At 43.2% G+C, this 18,569-nt stretch overlaps 2 protein-coding genes and 1 non-coding gene across 3 annotated transcripts in view; all 3 read right to left on the bottom strand.

Moving 5' to 3' along the window:
- Positions 1–955: 955 nt before the first annotated feature.
- RNASE11 (ribonuclease A family member 11 (inactive)) lies at positions 956–1,921 on the bottom strand. The gene is given in 2 exon segments (XM_028504333.2): positions 956–1,610; positions 1,613–1,921. Coding segments are annotated over 2 exon segments (588 nt in total). The 5' UTR covers positions 1,695–1,921; the 3' UTR covers positions 956–1,104.
- Positions 1,922–5,721: 3,800 nt separating this feature from the next.
- RNASE12 (ribonuclease A family member 12 (inactive)) overlaps positions 5,722–18,569 on the bottom strand; it is a 27,655-nt gene continuing 14,807 nt past the window's right edge. Inside the window, exon 4 of the mRNA XM_036031015.1 lies at positions 5,722–6,676. Within this exon, the coding sequence (XP_035886908.1) occupies positions 6,201–6,638 (438 nt within the window). The 5' untranslated portion in view covers positions 6,639–6,676 and the 3' untranslated portion in view covers positions 5,722–6,200. The remainder of the gene's footprint in view (positions 6,677–18,569) is intronic.
- TRNAP-AGG lies at positions 18,286–18,357 on the bottom strand. Its single transcript has one exon. It is a non-coding gene; the product is annotated as a tRNA-Pro (tRNA).

Here is an 18,569-nt window from a genome sequence, read left to right as displayed (position 1 = left end):
ATGCATGTTGATTGTCAGAGTTTTGCAGTTTTGATGTAATGAGAATTCCACACCAAATGTGATAAGCACTATGAAAATTGATATACAAAGAATGATGTATAACAAGTATTCAGTGATGTGACATTCATTCACATGCATTTATTTAAAATTAGGACATTAAAAAAGAGTTGCCTCACAATGGAAGGAGGATGGAAGATGAGAAAACAGGAGTACATAGGCACACATTAATGAACAAGATAACTGCCCATATTTGATGTAGAGTGTTGAACCATAAAGACTTACAAATAAACAATTGATAGTTAAAAAATCACCACAACATCAGAAAACAAGATTGAAGATTATTTCTGCCTGGCACTTGACATAAACTTCCTATTTCTCGTCTTTCTGCCTCCTCTAGGTTTGCCATTCTCTGCCCCAGGGAATCAAGAGTCTATTTGAGTAAAAATTTCAATAAGCACTTTATTTCTTCTCTCTGTAGTGCCCTTGAAATAGATAAGGATGAGGAAGAAGGAATGCAAATTGCTTAGGGCTGGAGCTGTTGACTGAGGGCAGCAGCTAAAGCAAAGGACCTTTTTCCTCCAGCAGCTTCTGGAGGACAGGCACACCTCTGGCTGCACAGGCAGGTGCTCACATTTGTGTGCGTGCATCAATGCACACATTTCTTTGAAGACAAGCAGTGATAATACCCCCATGCTTATTCACTATTTCTCTGAATAATCTCAGTGGCAATACAATTAATTTTTAATTATCTGTAGTGGTTTGAGGCCTTCTTCCCTTAATCCTGTCAATTTGGATGAACTCTGCTTCTTGGTTTTATAGCTGTTAGGATGGAATTCAGTTTAGTTGAGAGTGTGCATGTGTGTGTGTGTGTGTGTGTGAGAGAGAGAGAGAGAGAGAGAGAGAGGGTATTTGCACTCCAAGATCACTTATAAATTTTAATCAAATTATCCACAAATTTGGATTTTCCATTCCTTCAGTTAGTATAAATAATCAGGACTTTATAATAGTACTAAAGGGGAGATGCAGATAACAGAAGGCAATAAACAATGACCGCAATACTTATGTTCTTGTTAGATAGACTATTGTCTCACGCCCCTGTGGGATTTACAATTTACAGCCACTAACTAACCAGCTCATCAGAGAATTACCTGTTAGCACTGCCAATATTTTCTTTAATGAGGTAACACCGTGGTATTGCCGCCTGGGGAATGGTTTGCCTATAGTGAGCTGGCCCATAGTGGTCTCCAGTTCTGGGCTCTCAGAGCAGCCTATGCCAAGATCCTGCCCACACTTATAGCTGGAGGTCTTGGATATACCACCAGTCACTTCCATGAAGCCAAAAATAAAGTTATTGCTCAACCTGCATGACCCATTCGCTTGTGAAACTTTTCTCCAGATCACCATGTCATTGTAATTCTCTTTGTTATCACCTGGGCTGTTCCCCTTGGGGAAGCTATAATGTAATCTCCTGAATGTCAGTGATATAACATCCTTGGACGTGTTAAAGCTGGATGTGTTTGTAGCTGACAGAGTTGAATTCATGAATACCTCGATGGTCTGTTTTTCTTGGTAACTGTCTGCCAAGTCACCTTGCATTTCTTCCTCTGAGATTCTTTTTTAATTGTCTCCATTTTGTTTCCTGAAGATCCTACAAGAATCAAGCCCAGGCTGAGTAGCAGCAGAGAGACCTCCATCTCAGATCCAGGGTAATCTCTTCTGCAGTAAAAGTAGAGTCAAAGACAAAAATAAGGAGAACATTAAGGAGATAGCTCTCTTTTCCTCATGACAGTTATTCCCAGGAATGACCCCTCCATGTAACTTAGTTTTACAGCTGCTAATGGAAGTGCAAGTATATGAAAACACAACCAGCTGTGAGGTCTGAACCCAGCTTCAAATCCCTGCTTATCCACTAACAAACAATTTACCTCATTTAACTAACCTCAGTTTCCCCATACCAAAAAAAGAGAATGTGAGAATCACATAATATAATACATTTGAAGTGCTCAGAACCTAGTAGTTATTTCTCTCCCTTTTCTCCTTGCCTGTAATCTCATTGGCAGGGTCTGTAGTCTTCAAAATGGTCACAAGAATCTCACTCAACACCTTCCTCACTATTCCTACATCCCCTACGCCCTCCCATGGTACCTGCCACGCAGTAGCCACTTGAAAAAAAAAACACAGTGTTTCCCCCCCCCCCATTTATTTTCCCATCAATTCTCAGTCACAGGACATCCATTTTTACCAGTTCCTTGGGCACAGTTGGTCCTCTGGAGAAAGCTTCTAGCTTGTTTCAGGGCAAAAAGTGAAATTGTATTTGTTTCCTGGAAGTGTTTGCTATTGGGTCTAACTGAAGAAAGGAGGGGCTAAAAACGAGGTAGGTAGAATTGTAAGAGATCAAAGGAGGAGACAACATGGAACCAGGACAGTCAGAGGACTAAGCGAAGTGTCCATTTGGCTGTCCAAATCCCATTGACCTGGGCAGCACCACTGCTTCCTCTTCTGTGAAATCATCACTGTCCATTTATTTATATTTTAACCCAAAGTGTCTTCTTTCCTTCTCTGAAACCCCTACAGCACAGATTATATTGCACTTTATTTTATTTGGTCTTTTTTGATTTTTCAGCTTGATTGATACATGTTAGTCTTTTCTCCCTCTTACTGGGGTTAAAAATTCCTTGAGCCTGGAACATATTCCTGCTTCTTTTTAGTCAGTACAGAATCAAACATTGACCTGTGTATACACAGATTTCTCAGCAATGTTTGTTAACAATATAACATGGCTTGATTAGTGAGGAAAATTCTGTACTTGAGGTCAATGCTGGAAGATTTGTATTGAGAATCCCAGAAAGAATGATTATTTAGAGGGATAGTTCTCTTGCTGGAGCAAGATCTCAGTTTTTTCTTTTTCTCTCTCACTTTTAAGAGCTTCCTTCCCTTATACGTGTAGCTTCTGCATTATCACATTTACATCCCAATCACCACTCCCTGCCCCTCCAATTCCTTCAATGTCCTACTTTTCTAAAACACCACTTGCAATGACACTACTTCAGAAACCTTCAACTATTCTTCATTGCCCACGGGAGGTAATGGAACTCCCTGAGGCCACTGAGTCAAGGCTCTACCTGATCTCATCCCAACTTGCTTCTCAAGGCTCCTCTCCCATTATTTTGGTATGCGCACTGGCTCTCAGAAAATCAGTGTGACCCACTCTCTTTGAATACACTCTATTCCATCTCTTTATTTTTGCTTTTTTTTTTTTTCTTGAATGCCTATTTATAACACAGGAGCTCCAAGCCTGGGAGCTGCTTAAGTGTCCCTGACACTGATAGTCTGAAAAAACCACCTGGGGTGCAATGATGGCAGCAGCAGATCAGTGGAGAGAAATCACGCCTGCGCCCGCAGTCTTGGTGCTACTTATAGGGTTAGGGAGGGAGCAGTGGCAGTGAGGAGGGAGCCGTGGTAGCATGTGGGTAGCTACAGGGTTATGACAAACACAGGGGCTTTGAGAAAGCTGGGACACCAGATACAGGCTGTTTTCCTCACTCTTTTTCTCTGTTCCTCACACCTGTTCTCTGAGGAGGAGAGGCTGTGTCTTGAGCTACCCCACACTACTCCTTTCTTGAAATTCTTCAAAGCCCAATTCAGATCTCATTCTTTTTTTTAATACATTTTTTCCACTACTTAGGTCTACCAAATCCATTTCTCATGCCTCTGAGCTTACCACACATTTCTTATACCACTCAATTGACATTAGTACCCATGGACTTGTATTTTTAATTATATTTAATTTCAAAATGTCCTGTGTGTAAAATGAGAGCAAAAACCCAGTGCTAAAAATATATAAACCTTAGTAATTGGATTGATTGTTTATTAATTATTAAGAGTTACATGGACATGTTCCCATCTGTGCTTTGAGCACAGACTCGGTGCAGGGTAAAGGGAGGAGGGAAGAAGGGCTTAGATTGTTTCCTAAACATCAGCCACCATCATCATCAATAGTGAGGTGATCATAGGAATGCAGAAATATAGTAAAGAGAAAAATAAGAGGACAAACAGTGTAGAGATTCCCAGTTTTCCTGCAACGTGTATTTTAAGTGGACAGAATTAGCAGCTACCTGGGTTTGATTTGGGCTGCAAGGTGCCCATTAAAACAAATAACAACAACACAACCCCCCCAAGCTGTGCATGCCTAAAACATTGTAAGTCACTCGAATTGGGCTTTGATCCCCACCAAATAAAAATACTCTGAGGATAATTTCCAATGAGCAGTCTCAGGTGTATACCGACATACTTCAATGGGAATGCTTGGTTTTTTGTTTAATTAGAGGGAGGCTAGGTGAGGAAAGGAAGAGAAATCATTGAGAAGGAAAGGACAATAAAGCTTAGGGAGAAGAGCTGGAAAGGGAATCAGAATTCAGAACATAGAAACAGGAGCCTTAAGGGACACATTTTAGTAAGTTAAAGCTTTGTCCAAGAAATGATGCTGCTACCAGGACTCATATACTAGGGACCACCTGTTCCTGCTCAACATTTTCAGATGCTGAGGGTTCTGCTCCCTGGGTAGCATCAAACTTCCATGAAGACAACAGTGACAATGGGGTTCCCGTGGAGAAATGGGTAATGAAACTCAGTTGCGAAAGGGCCACCCCACTTGGGTGAGCCTTGCAAAGGTTGCAAAGTGTCCTTTACTCACATTAGTCACCTGTTCCCTCCATAATCTAGTCAATCATTTAGAATTTGATGCTTACAACAGAGAGTTAACTAGCACAGGTGTGCCTCCTTTTTTGATCTGACCTTGAATTAAGTACAAATAAATAATGCAATAGTTGAAGTCTCTCAACTGAAAAGATCAGAACAGATCGGGCCCTTTGAAGCTCATGCATTGCTCATGTACAGGATTGGAACGTTCAGAATTAGTTTTCCCACAATCTGTCCCTTACTTGCCAAATATCCCTTATTTCTTACTATTCCTCAAAACTAACCCTCCCCTCCAACAAGGCTAATTTCTATACTACTAAGAAATAGAATTGTGGTGTCAGGGGCCTGGGGAGAATCTCAAAGATTATCTAGCTCAAGCCCTCTCACTTTACAGATGAGACAACTAAGGCTCAGAGAAGAATGGGACTTCATCAAATTCCCAGAATCAAGAGCCTCTTTTTCCCTCCCTTCTCTTCCTTTGCCCTCTAACTCGAAAGATCCATTGCCTATTGTTGAATGTGAAAGAACTAAACAACCAGTTCAGTTGCGAGAACTAAAAAAGGAAAAGAGTAGTCTGAGTCAAAGTCCTTTCTGTTTCCTTCGGGGATGCGAAGAAATGATACTCTCCCTCAGAAATCCTTATCTATTTCTCTCCAGTCTTCCAGGGAAACGGCTTCTGACCAGTCAGGCCCCTTCTGATGTCTTTTGCCCTTTCTTTCAAGGCACACAGGGAGCACTGAACAGGAGCAGCGGCAGCTGAGGTCTATATGTCATCTTTATAGAAAATTCTAAGAGACAACCCCAATTGCCTCTACATTTAAGACCAAGTGTGGGATTAGGGTGAAATGAATAAGGTGCTTGCTCTCAGTACAAAAGTTAAGAGGGTTAAAAACAAACCCAATAATCAAGGCAATATTTTAATGCAATCTTTAAAATTAAACTCAAAACAATCCCTGATGAACAAATATAAAAAATTTAAATAACAGGCTCTGACCTGCATGGGCACAACTCAGGTGCCCCTCATCACCCTAAATCCAGCCCTGTCAGATTGGGCCTTGGTTTAAAATTCAGGTATTTTGTTCATCAGGGATTTTTGCATTAATTTGGATTTTTGAAAAATATTATTTATCTAGATTACTTGGGGGAGGGAGGGTGTTCCTTAAAATTTGCATGTGAAGTGAGTGCCTCACTCACCTTATCCTCATCCCAGTCCTGCACCAGATACACTCTGGGTTCTCATCAAGTGACACAAAGAAAAGGAATAAGAAATTGAAACACATGCAGTTTTGGGTTTAATTCAGTTTTATAGTTTTATAGCTGAAGCAGAGTAAGAAGATTCCAGCTTGGCAATACTGGAAGGATAACTGAGTTACCAGTGGCTACCCATTTCATTCCAGGCTTTCCCCTACGTCCACATCTCAAGTGCACATCAGAAAGAACCAGCGCCAGCGCCCCTGACAGAGGACAAGAGAGGATCTCAGACCCAAGGCGCTGGTCTCAAGTTAGTCAACATATCTCTGAAAAGTGACTGGCCCCGTATTGTCGCAAGTGACCAGAATGAACCCCTCTGTGGGGGAAAGGTGGTACCTGCATGCAGGATACCTGACACCTTCAGTGAGCTTACAGACCGTCATTTTGAACTTTGTCTCACTCTGGAAGCATAAAGTGCTGGAATGGTTTTGGCAAGCTATCTTCTTGGGAGAAGTGCAAACACTATTGATTTTGCGAGGCCTCTCATGGATGAAGACATGCTCCTTCTTGCAGGTGTTATCAGGTTCCTTGATGATTCTTTGGAAGATCATGTGGTTACAGTACCTTACACGGATGTTGCTCTGAGGGTAGTCCACATGCAAGTGCTCTATGGTTGACTCCGCTACTTCCTCATACAGCTCGTTTTCCCAGAATAGAATCAGCAGGAAAATTATCACCATTATTATCATCAGGGGTAAGAGTCCCTTTACATCTTTTGCTCTGACTTCTATAGAGTAAGAGGAGAGAGAAAGTAGCAGAGGGTAATCAGATTCCTCCAGCCCCATACCCTGACTTTCCTCCCCCACCCTTAGAATATTTGATTTCCTGCTCTCTGCTAATTAAAATCATGCTTATCCTGCAAGATTCAACTGGAGGTACAGCTCTCCAAGAAAGCCATTTCTGACCATGTCAGCTGTCAGAGTTGGGCATTGAACTGTTCTCTAATTATTTCCATTTGTTTTACTTCCATCAGCTCTTTTGATAGCAAGAATCTGATCTCCTAGTCCTCCTAAATCTGTCAGAGTACTTACCACAAAGCTGGACAGTGGTGCTCAGAAGTACCCATGCCTGATTGTTTTATTCCTCTTGCAGAATGACTTCCTTCCCCCATCATTGTCTCAACCTTAATTCCACCCAATTCCACATGTTTTTAGCAGTGTCTTCTACTGTTCTTCCCAGTTCTCCTCTTGTCTACCCTAACTAGCTGTGTTAGCTTGTCTTACCGCTCTTTTTTGCTGTAGCTTTCACAAGTAACATATCCTTGTGATCATGGATCTGAAAAAGTCCCCTGTGTCTTGCTGTTCTCTGACAACAGTTGAGTGTGGGGAGTGCTGGAGTGGAAAGAGCAGAAAGGGCGGGGCCTGGTGGGGAGTGTGCTTGGGTGCCTTTGAGGAGGAAGGGAAGCTACCTTGAGAGGGAGAGTTGGCTAAGGCAGGTCCTGAAAGTGTCCTCATTAAACAAAGGAAGATTTTTCAAAACATTTAGTAAAGTCCTGATGTGTGCCAGACACAGGTTTGTCTATTTTCCAAATTTACAGCCAGTCCTTATTCAAACCTATGAAGTAACAATTACCTTCATTTCATTAATGGAGAAATTAATTGCAGCCCTGGCTGGTGTGGCTCAGTGGTTGAGCTCCTGCCTGTGAATCAAAAGGTCACCAGTTCAATTCCCAGTCTAGAGCACATGCCTGGGTTGTGGGCTAGGTTCCTAGTAAGGGGCATGTAAGAGGCAACCACACGTTGATGTTTCTCTCCCTTTCTTTCTGTCTCTCCTCCCCTCTCTAAACAATAAGTAAATATCTACATAAAATAAAAATAAAATCTTAAAAAAAGAAATTAATTGCAGAACATTTCAGGTAGAGATGGAAGATGACAAAAGTAATAAGAACCTCACCTTCTTGACACTTGAACTTCAGTTTCAGCAAATTCTAGTCCCACATGGTGTTCAGGACAGGGCGGAACAATCCCCTAACATTAACATTCTCTTGCTAAGGCCCTGGAAAATATGGCAATGGTTCCCAAACTCTGATGAATAGTGGAATCACCTGGGCATTTTTTAATGCCACTTCGAGACATTCTGCTTTGATTGGTATTGGAGGTGACCTGGGTTTTGGATTATTAATAAAAGCTCTTTCAAAGATTCTAATATGCAGCAAATTTTTGGAAACTACTGAACTGTGGCATACATTGGAAACCTATGTGGGAAATTAGTGGAGGAGTGCTTGGTGAAAGACCAAGGTATTAAGACAATCAGATTATTTTTGTTGCTATCATCTTCAGGTCATTTGATACAGGAATGGGAAAACAGACTTAGTTTCATGACTTATTGCCCTGAAAGGATTTCTCTTTTGGTGAGACTTTTACATAGTCTCCTCTATATATGAGGCCTGTCTGGAAAAAGTCCAGTTATTATTAATACAGTAAGAATGGTTTGTGTGACATCGATGTAAAGGACAGTCAGGAAGACTGGACTGGAATGCACATGCATGGACAATGATGACTTCACTGTACTAGTGAGTGGGGGTGATAGATGCTGTTGAGTGAGCATGTGTACTGTGTGATTGTTGGATTCAAAATGCCTGAGTGAATAGAGCAATGAATCTGCATCAATTTGTGTGTTAAGCTTGAACATTTCTCCACAGAAACTATTCAGATGATCCAGAGGGCTGCAGCTATGGGCAACTGGTGATTGGCAGCTTCATCACAACAACATGCCTGCTCATGCATCACGTCTCAAGCAGAGTTTTTGGTGAAACATCAAATCACTTAGGTGACTCAGCCCCCCTACAGCCAAGATTTGGCACCCTGTACCTTCTGGCTTTTCCCAAAACTAAAATCACCTTGAAAGGCAACAGATTTCAGACCATCAATGAAATTCAGGAAAATGCGACAGGGTAACTGATGGTGACTGGGAGAACTGTGTGAGGTCCCAAGGTGCCTACTTTGAAGGGGACTGAGGCATCATTGTCCTATGTACAATGTTTCTTGTATCTTCTTCAGTAAATGCCTCTATTTTTAATAGTACATGGCTGGATAATTTCTGGACAGACCTCGTATATCTGTGTCTTTCTAATTGATAAGAAGAAAAACATTTTGAGGTGAAAACGGTCTAGAGAATCCTGGAAAAGTCTTAAAAAAATGTGTCTCTTTCTGTACAAAAAAACATAATTCCAGACCATGAAAATGAACAACCAAGATGTTATTATTTCCTTTCTAAAAACTTTCATTCTGGGTGTCCTTCCAGAATTCAAACTGCCCTGTTTGGGATATGTGTTTCACAATGCCACAAAGATATAAGTACACAATTAATTATTGATTAATTTTCCAATTAATAAATTTTGATTTGCACACCATCTTGCAGAACCATTTTTATTATATAAAGAGAAATCTATCTGAAGAGATTATTGTTACATATTTTCCAAACAGCTGCTTGATGACAGAAAAGTCAAAGAAATAGTAGTCTGAGGAAGATAGAGCTTTATTTCTCATGTAAAAGAAAGCCTGGGGTAGTCAGTCCAGGATCAGCCAGGTGCTTCAAGTTTCTGACTTCTGTCTCAGACTGTGGCTTCCATGTCACAATCCAGGTGGCTGCTGCAGCCCCAGCCATCACATCTGCATTCCAGCCAGCTGGGAGAAAAAAGGCACAAAAAGGGTGTGGCACTGCCTTCTAAGGACACATCTCAAAGTTTCACACATCATTTCCACTTACAGCTCACTTGCATTAATTTGGTCAGACAGTCACATCTAACTGCAAGAGACACTGGGAAATGTAGGGTTTATTCTGGGGAATGAGGCACCTGTGCCTAGCTGAAATTCTGGTTTCCAAACAAAAAAGGGGAGAATAAACACTGGAAGACAAGTAACAGCATTTTTCCTATTTGTCTTCAGGCGAACATTGTTCTGGAAAACGTTAATGAGTGTGATTCAAGAAAAAAGTTTCATGATCAAAAGTTTGAGAGACACTGTTAATTATATTTCTTCTCAAAAGATTCACAAAGCACAACATTCTGAGAAACACAGCAATAGAGAAGCTTGACTGTTTTCATTTAACTAGGGATTTTACAAATTGATTTGAGCACGGAACTTTACTTAAGGGGCCCCACTGTGAAACTGGGTCCCATGGAAAATCAGTGTGGGACATGCTGCATGGGACTAGGAGCCACAGGTGGTAACCAGGCGTCTGGGCAGGAGCAAAGGAAGCAATAAGCAAAAGGGAATGGAACCCAAGGAGCCCTGGGTTCTTAGATTTGGGGGACTGCCCTCCCTTCAAAATATGTACAAAAATTCAAGCCCCATCCTTCATTACTACTAGAATTCTAGCTCTTTTCCCGAACTATTTTAGAAGCTCTCTGAGAACCGCGTTTATCTCTTATCCACATTGAATCCTCAAGGCTTTCTCTCCGCCCACCCTGTTGCAGCAACATCTCTGGCCTGCTTCACGCTCCTCCCAAAGCCTGGGCATTCTCCTACATACTGAATACAGGATATGCAGTATAACAGACATTCTGAACACTTTTAATTATAAAAGAGAAAAAAATACTAGTCTTAGCAGCCATCAGCAGACGCTTCACAAGGACTCCCTTTCGGTTGCACCTTTCCCTTGAGCACCCTGATGTGGGTGTGCTTATCCTCCTTAACATCGGCTTTGTATCTCCTCTCTCTCAAGTCCTGGGCCCCATTAGACCATGATTATGCCACAGGAGGGGGCTAGTGGCTCTCTTCTTGAAGATGCACTTTCTGAGTCTTTACCCTTAACTGAGGAAACATGAACTGCCCTTCTCGAAGAATGGGGGTAGAAGGAGGTTGCAGAGCATATTGGGGAAGCTACCTCACTGCCAGCCCTCAGCCACTCAGTCAGCCACTGCCTGGCTCCCACAGACTATTTTTCAGAAAGCTTTTAGAAAGGTTTCTAAGTGAAATCCATCAGTCTGTGGCTATTAATTAAAAATACAGAAACCTGGGCCCTACCCCAGATGTATCAGATGGAAGATTCTGGGGGTGAGGTCCTGGAATCTGCATTGGTAATCAGTTGCCCACCCCTGGTGATTAACATGCACACTGAAGTTTAGGGGTTGCTACAATAGATGAGTCCTGAATTGGTAAACAGCACGGTAATTTATAAAGAATTGCATCCATTCCACATTGAAACTGACTTTTACATTATTATGTAGAATGCTCAATACCTCATGTGAAACCCTGCGTGTCAATGACTGCTCTGATTCAGAGCTTTCTCAAGATAAAAGGTAGGTACTTGTCCCCACATCATGTGACTAAAGCAGGTCTTTGGAGCACCCATCCCCCAACACACACTGGAAGGGCCTGCCTTCCTAACACACTGCTGGAGGAGGAAGGACTGGTCTGTCTCTTTTAGTTCTAGTCCTTAATTACCTGTGCTCTTTCAGTGATTGTAGAAACCAGTTCATAGGGGATCCTGGAGATGAGTGGAGTGACCTGCGTTCCACCAGGGACAGAGGTCCCAGGCCAGGCAGGGGGAAGGAGAAGTGAGACTATGTCTGAAGGGTGGGAGCAGGGGTCAAAGCCGGGGTGACTGGCAGTGAGGAAGCTGGGAACACCTCAGATCCAGGAAGGTGGTTTAAAGCAGAAAGCAAAAGGTGCTCTCCTCCCCCCACCATTCTCTAACCCCTCCTTCCCACTTCTGTATCACCCAGATGCCAACTTTTAGCACCTGTCTTAAGACCAAAAGGTTGGAAGTACTTTTGAGTTGGGATCTGTTTTTTTCTCTCCCTATTCCTCTTTACCAAGGAGCCCTCCCACACTTTTCATCTACTACGCTGGTGTGGAAAACAGTCAGATGATAGGGAGTTTCTTTCTAACCTTGGAAGTGGGCCTTGTCCATGAGGAAATCTCTGCTGGCTCCCACAAGCTCTCAGGTATCCTGTGTAAGCTCAGGTGTCAAGAAATATCTCTAAGGGCAGGGCAAAGACAGGAGACTCTATCATCTCCTCTAAGAACCCTTCTTGAATCAACCACTTCCACCTCCTTTTAGAAATTCCAGAAGATGCCCTCCTCCATGCTTGCTGTACCTGACTTAGTCTTAACAGTCATTACATGGGGCAAGCAAGGGTTTATGTGCCCTTCTCTCGTGTGTGCTGCGTGCTTCTGGTGAGCCAGGATGTGTTGCTTGTTTGGTCAAGCACCCTGCCTGGTACTTCCCAGGAGAACAAAAAGTGTTTTGGAGTGGATGAAAGGGCCAGATGTTGCTCTTCTGCCACCAACTAGTTGTGTGATCTTCCAAAGCCATGTCACTTTTCAGTGTCCCAGTTTCTTCATCTCTGAAATGAAGGTGGCAGAAAAGAATAAAGAAAGAATCGGACTATCTGCAAACTCCCTTTCTGCTGTCACATGCTAAGGTTCTGAGCTAAATAAAGTGACCCCGATGGCTATTCCCTTAGGAAGACACTTCTCTGGCAACCTCTCCTATTCCACCCTCAACACACACACACACACACACACACACACACACACACACACGGGGTGGGGGTAAAGCCATGCCCTCTGCCTTCCGGCCTGGAGTCAGGGTAAGCAATGGGGAAATGGATCCTGGGCACCAGGCCCAGCAGTGGGAGCTGGAGCCTTGATTCAGGAGTGTGGCAGAGTAGCTCTGTGAACTTGCCTATGGAATTGGAAGTCTGGTCAGAGGGACACCTCCCTAAATCAAGAATACTTATTATTGGGGGAAAAACAGGGCACGAAGCACCCCTACTCTGGAGGGATTTGTTGGCTACCTTCACAAGCCTCTGGGCATTCTTCCAACTGCTCTCCCACGAAGTCATCTGTCTCTCTGTCCAGATGAGGTGAACATATGTCTAAGAACAAGCTGCTCCTGATTTGGGCAGAATGTGTTCAGAATCAGATCAGAGGCTATCAATCTCAGCTGTGCAGTTGCAGCCCCGGGCTAGGAGCACAGGAGGTCCCGTTCTCCTCTGGGGGCAAACCAAGCCATTTCTTTTTTTCTGATGTTAGTTATATCCCTGAAATGACTGTCACCACTATAGCCCAGGGGAGGCCACGATGAGGGGAGGTTGCCCTGAGTATGTTTCTCTAGGAGGCCTCTGTGCTTCAGTTTTCCACTTCTGAGAATGCTTTGATCACAGCGTACCTGGCTTCTTGTGTGTGTCCCCAGGCTGGGCCCATGACAGTTTCCTTTGAATCCCAGTTTGGAAGTGCCATTAACCCAGCCTTCCCTTGCAGCACCTCCAATGCCACTCCCAGGCTCTGTTTGCCTCCCTGGCCAGGTCCAGCTTCCCTGAAAATTAGATAAGATTCCTTGGAAGAAAACAACGATTGTCCCCAACCCCCAAATAATTATAGAGGCCTTAAAGAACCCAGAGGCAATAAAAACAAAAAACAAAACCCTCCCTTCTCTCAGAAGCGCCCAGCTAGAGCAAAATGAACAGTGTCCTAGCAGTTGTGGGAGCCTGTCTTGAACTGGCTCAGCCACTAGCTAGCTCTGTGATCCTGACCTTAATTCCACGGGCTTGGCTGACCTTTACAAGTGGCTGGGGGCTGGCCGAGTTGGGGAATGCATGAGGGGAAAACAAGGAGCAACTGAGAATTGATAAAGCACACCCAGCCACAACATCCCACAGTGCAGGTCTCTGTGGTTGCCTATTAGAATGAAACAGTGCTCCCCATGGCTTTTTGTCAACCATACTATGACACAGAAATCTTTTTAAAACACAAACTAGTTCTGTGCCTGTGCTGTCCACCCCCTGCTCTCCCTAAAATGTGTCGATAGCTTTTCATAAGTCTTAATGACCACAGTCTTTACCTCTGCCTACACAGCCTTGCACGGAGACCCTCACCTCAAATCTCTCCTTTTCTCCCTCCATACATAGGGCGGGGCAAAAGTAGGTTTACAGTTGTGAATAGGCAAGACACAGAGTTAATAAAGCTATCGTAATAACCCTAACCTGTATGTCTTTTTCCATATGAACAACTGTAAACCTGCTTTTGCCCCAACCTGTGCTCTTTTTGCTCAATAGCTGTTCAGTAAATATTGATTGAATGGAATAACAGGTAAGTGAATGACCTAAAAGAACTATATTTTGCTCTTTAACCACAGTATCAATGAGCTACACTTTGTAAAATTCAAAAATCTTCTTTGAGGGATTCTTTGGTGGGACCCTTGTAGCACCCTATGGACATGAGATCAGAAAGCTCAATGAAAGGAAAGTATTGATTTACCTCTAATTACTACTCAAGACCTTAAATCTATGGTTGTCCCTCTGATCCTCCCACTTCAGCTGATAAAAACCAAACTTACGAGTTTTGCTAGTGGGTGCTGCCTCTGTTCTCTGCTTGCTATCCACACCACAGGATGCCATTTAACTTAGTGAGTAGTTCAGCCTAATTCCATGAACACCTTATCCCAGATCAATAACACAGATCTACCCTTTGTAAGTTCCACATCCATGTCATGTACACAGAAGGATCAACAAAAAGTAGTGGGGTCCCTAGAAATTCATTTTTTTAAAAGATTTAATTTATTTACTTTTAGAGAGGGAAGGGAGGGAGAATGAGAGAGAGAGAAACATCAATGTCAGTTGCTGGGGGCCGTGGCCTGCAACCCAGGCATGTGCCCTGACTGGGTAGAAACTCATTTTTAATCTGCAATCCCTCTCAGTAAGAGCCAAAAAATAAGACCTACGACAGTACCTTATTTGGCCACAAGGCGGCAGTTTCTGCCCAAACTCCAGGGAGCAGAGCTGCTGCCTATTATAATGCTTGTTTGTGACCAGCAGAGATTCTCACCCTGTTCCATATCATCCACCAGGCATCCTCTCCACAGGCCAACAGTGTCTCCTATAGGGCTCATATAACAGTGATCCCTCATCTCAAAACTTGGTCAAATGAGGTTGATGACGTCCTGGTGGTTATACAGGTCCTTCCCTAACCTTAGTTTTCCTTTTCCTCCCTTGTCTCCCTATTGTGGACTTGGGCTCATCAGTTTATTAAATCAATTATTTTATAGATTCTTACAGGATGGCTGTTGAGTCTGTAATCCTACAATGGGTGCAACCCTACAATGTGGCTCCAAAACACCATTGGTTCAGAATTTTCTCAAAGCCTTAAAAGTCTGAAGCAGCTGGGCACTTAAGTTTGCAAAGGAGCCAATGGCACTGATGTCCAATTTAAAGCTCCTGAGAGTTTACGTGGTGCCTTGCTTTATTCCAGTCAGAAGAACTTTTCAATGCTTCCTTAAAGCATTTATGGGTCCATACTGTGGCCCAATGGGAGAGCTGCCACAGAATACTTTTCAGGCATGGCTCCCCCTCACCTTTCCCAGAGGACAGCATATTCCTCACACTGCAAGAGCCCTCAATTCAAGCCCCCAGTACCTTCATGCTCCTTATCTCCCTCAGTGTCACAGGGTCAGGTATTCCTAAAAAGCCTGTATAACTTTTTGATTTAAAACAACAATTCACACAATTCATTAACCAAATACTTATTTAGTATCTATTAGGTCCTAAGAACTGTTCCAGCCTGTGAGTCTTCAGCAGTAAAAAAGTACTCTGTTTTCACAATGATTCTATTGTAGTGGAGAGGGTAGGGAAATTAATAGCAGCAGCAGCAGCAGCAGCAAAAGTCAAGTGGTGGTATGCCCAAAGAAGAAAATTAAAGAACAGAAGGAGAATAGAGAGCAAAGGGGGTGGGTGCTATTTCCTACAGAGTGATCTGTTGAGAACTGCCCTGCCTGGTATCAGAAGCTGTAACCCCTGCCAAGGCTAAAGTTGAGGGAACGACCTTGGAACCGTAAGCCAGCAATGAGACAAAACCTTATCCCCCTGGCAGGAATGCTGTTTCTGCTACTTCATTCATAACTGGCCCCTAATGCTTGGTCGGTTAGCCAATGACGGGTAAGATTCCCCAAGGGGGGAACGACCTAGGACAGGCACGATCACATGGGAGGCCCCCAAGAAAGGACTTTGGGGGCTACAGCAAAAGGGGGTGATGGACCCTCGCCCCTTGGCTTTGACGTAGCCTGAGTCCTCATCGTCAGGGAGAAAATCTCCTTATCTCTTGCTTGCCTTAGTTCCCTTGCTCCACCTAAGCCTGAAACAATGACAGGGTGGTACAGCTCTGTGCTGGAAAGAGCAGGTTCCCCAGGTGATCAGGCCTAAGAAAGAATATGTAAAATCCTGTGAAACCTGCTTTGTTTAGAATGCTCTCAGTTGAATGATAAGGGTCCAGGGAAGTAGTAAGTTTGTTCCTCAAATTTTTACAGCTCTTTGACCCTGACTCAAAATAGGCCCTCGGACTTCCTTATTATCTATTGTTTGAACCTTACTTCCTAGCAATGAGTAATGATCTTTACCTGAATTCTTATGCAAATGAACCCAATAAAAAGCCTCTCCAGTGGGGGAACGGGGCACTCTCCCCACCAGAGAGAGTGGCCATTCCGTCCCTACTTCCCCACAGGACCTGGTTGTCTCTGTGTATGTTTTTCTCGTGTGTTGACGAGCCATCCGCAGTGTTCCGTGGTCACTGCCAGTTGGTGATAGCAACAGTGATCAGAGAAGTCCGTTTAGATAGGTAACATCTGAGCAGAGCTCTTAAAAGCAGGGAGGGACTGAGATGCACAGGTATGAGGGAGATACAATGAAGCAGAGAGAAAAGCAAGTATGAAAACACAGGGGTCGGGATTTCTGAGGAGCATTAGAGGCCAATGTAGTTGGAATGCTGCCAGCAAAGGGACAGAGTGGTAAGAGGTGAAGTGCAAGCAACGCAAAAGTGGCAAAACTGTGTATTTTTAAAGTCACAGGAGGTAAATGATTTTATGCTGAATGAAATGGAAATGCACAGAGGGTTTTAAGTAGAGCAATGACCAGCTCTGATCTAGGCTTTGACAATAACATTCTGTCTTGCCCATTGAGAACAGACTGAAGGGGCACAAGGGCCAACCAGGGAGAACAGCTAAGGGGCTACTGCAGTGGTGGTGGCTGAGACCACAGCAGTGGTGGTGGAGGGGGAGGTGGTGAGAAGTGTTTGGATTCTGGAAATATTCTTATGGTACAGCTAACATCATTTGTTAAAGGACTGAATGTGGATTGTTAAGGGAGAAGACTAAAGAATGATCCTAAGGTTGTTTCACAGGTTTTCCAAATATCTGGAAAGGTACTAGAAGTTAAATACTCAGCAGCACAGTAAAGAGAGAGGTGAAAAATACATGTGGTTTCTAGCTCTTCTTCTTCAGGTCAGTTAGGGGACATCTGACTGAAATAGCAAGATGTGAGTGAACACTGAAAGCCCTCAATAGTTAGGGAGGTAGTAAGGGTAAAGAGTGTGATCCCAGGTCTATTCCTGTGTAGTGAGTGGAAGCACCCCTTCTCACACATCCATCTGCACACACCCCTCAAGTAAAACAGGCCGAATAACTTTACTGAGGCTGTCTTTTTTCTTTTGGAGTTTCTTACTCTTGGCACAGTCTGTGGCTTAGGGGAGGATCACCAGGAGAAACAAAGTTTGGCACATGATTGAACCCAGAACTAAACTTAACTATGAAAGATGAAGTAGCAGCTGATTCTGAGGATACAGCATGCCTAGAGTTACTGCAGTACTAGCCTGGTCTCCAGTTGTGGCCTGTAGAGCAACTGGGTAGCATCAGTAGCTCCCAGGCCAAATCTAATTATACCAGGGGACCTTTTAAAAACTAACCATGCCACTCTTCATCTTCAAAGAATCCAATTTAATTGATCTGGAATTGGATCCTGCAATGAATTATTATAAAGTTTCAAAAACAAGTCTAATGTGCAGGCAGGCTTGAGTATCCCTGTTAAGTTCATTCCCAAGGTGCTACACCACCGGAGACTTCCTCTGCCATTCCCACCCACTATATGCACGGGCCCTGGAATGTTAGGCTTGAATGAGGGAGGGAGTCCAGGCTTTATGTGACAAGAGGGCTGCCACATTTACTGACCAGAAGTCCCACCACGCAAAGCCCCCTCTGACCCCAGCCCCCCTGCTTACAGTGGAGGAAAATTGACAGTAATGTGAGACTATTGATATAAAATACACCTCCCTAAGACCTGAATAAACAGTTCCTGGATAATAAAAAATGCAAAAGATTAATAGCAATGGTTGATTTTAGAAATGATTTTGTAGAAGAAATATTGTTATATAAATTATGTGCAATAACATGTGGTATTTATCCTGGTGATTTAATAATAGAAAAACTAGTTGTGTACAGAGTAAGTGTGTAAATCTGAAGTGGTGGAGCATAAAATCATTTTCATAGAGTAATATTAAGTACAATAGTAACTTGATTAGTATGATGGTGCTCAACAGCAATAATTATACACGGTTGTGGAAAAGAGGGCTCGTCCGGGATTTGAACCCGGGACCTCTCGCACCCTAAGCGAGAATCATACCCCTAGACCAACGAGCCAGGATTACAACTACTTTTTAGTTTTACAACTGTAGTAGAAAAGTTTTAGCCACGTTGCAGTTCCAGTTTTTTCCATAATTGAGAACATGGAGTGCCACCTAGTGGACCAACGCATCACTGCAGTCTCCTTTACCCAAATTCCGGAAAACAATACACTTAGACTACAGATAATTTTAGGAAAAACTTTTTAGGATCAATGAGAATAATTTTGC

This window comes from Phyllostomus discolor, chromosome 1, assembly GCF_004126475.2.
Source record: "Phyllostomus discolor isolate MPI-MPIP mPhyDis1 chromosome 1, mPhyDis1.pri.v3, whole genome shotgun sequence".
Lineage (NCBI taxonomy): Eukaryota > Metazoa > Chordata > Mammalia > Chiroptera > Phyllostomidae > Phyllostomus > Phyllostomus discolor.
The sequence above is the reverse complement of the archived record's forward strand: the minus strand, read 5'-3'. Positions and strand labels throughout refer to the sequence as shown.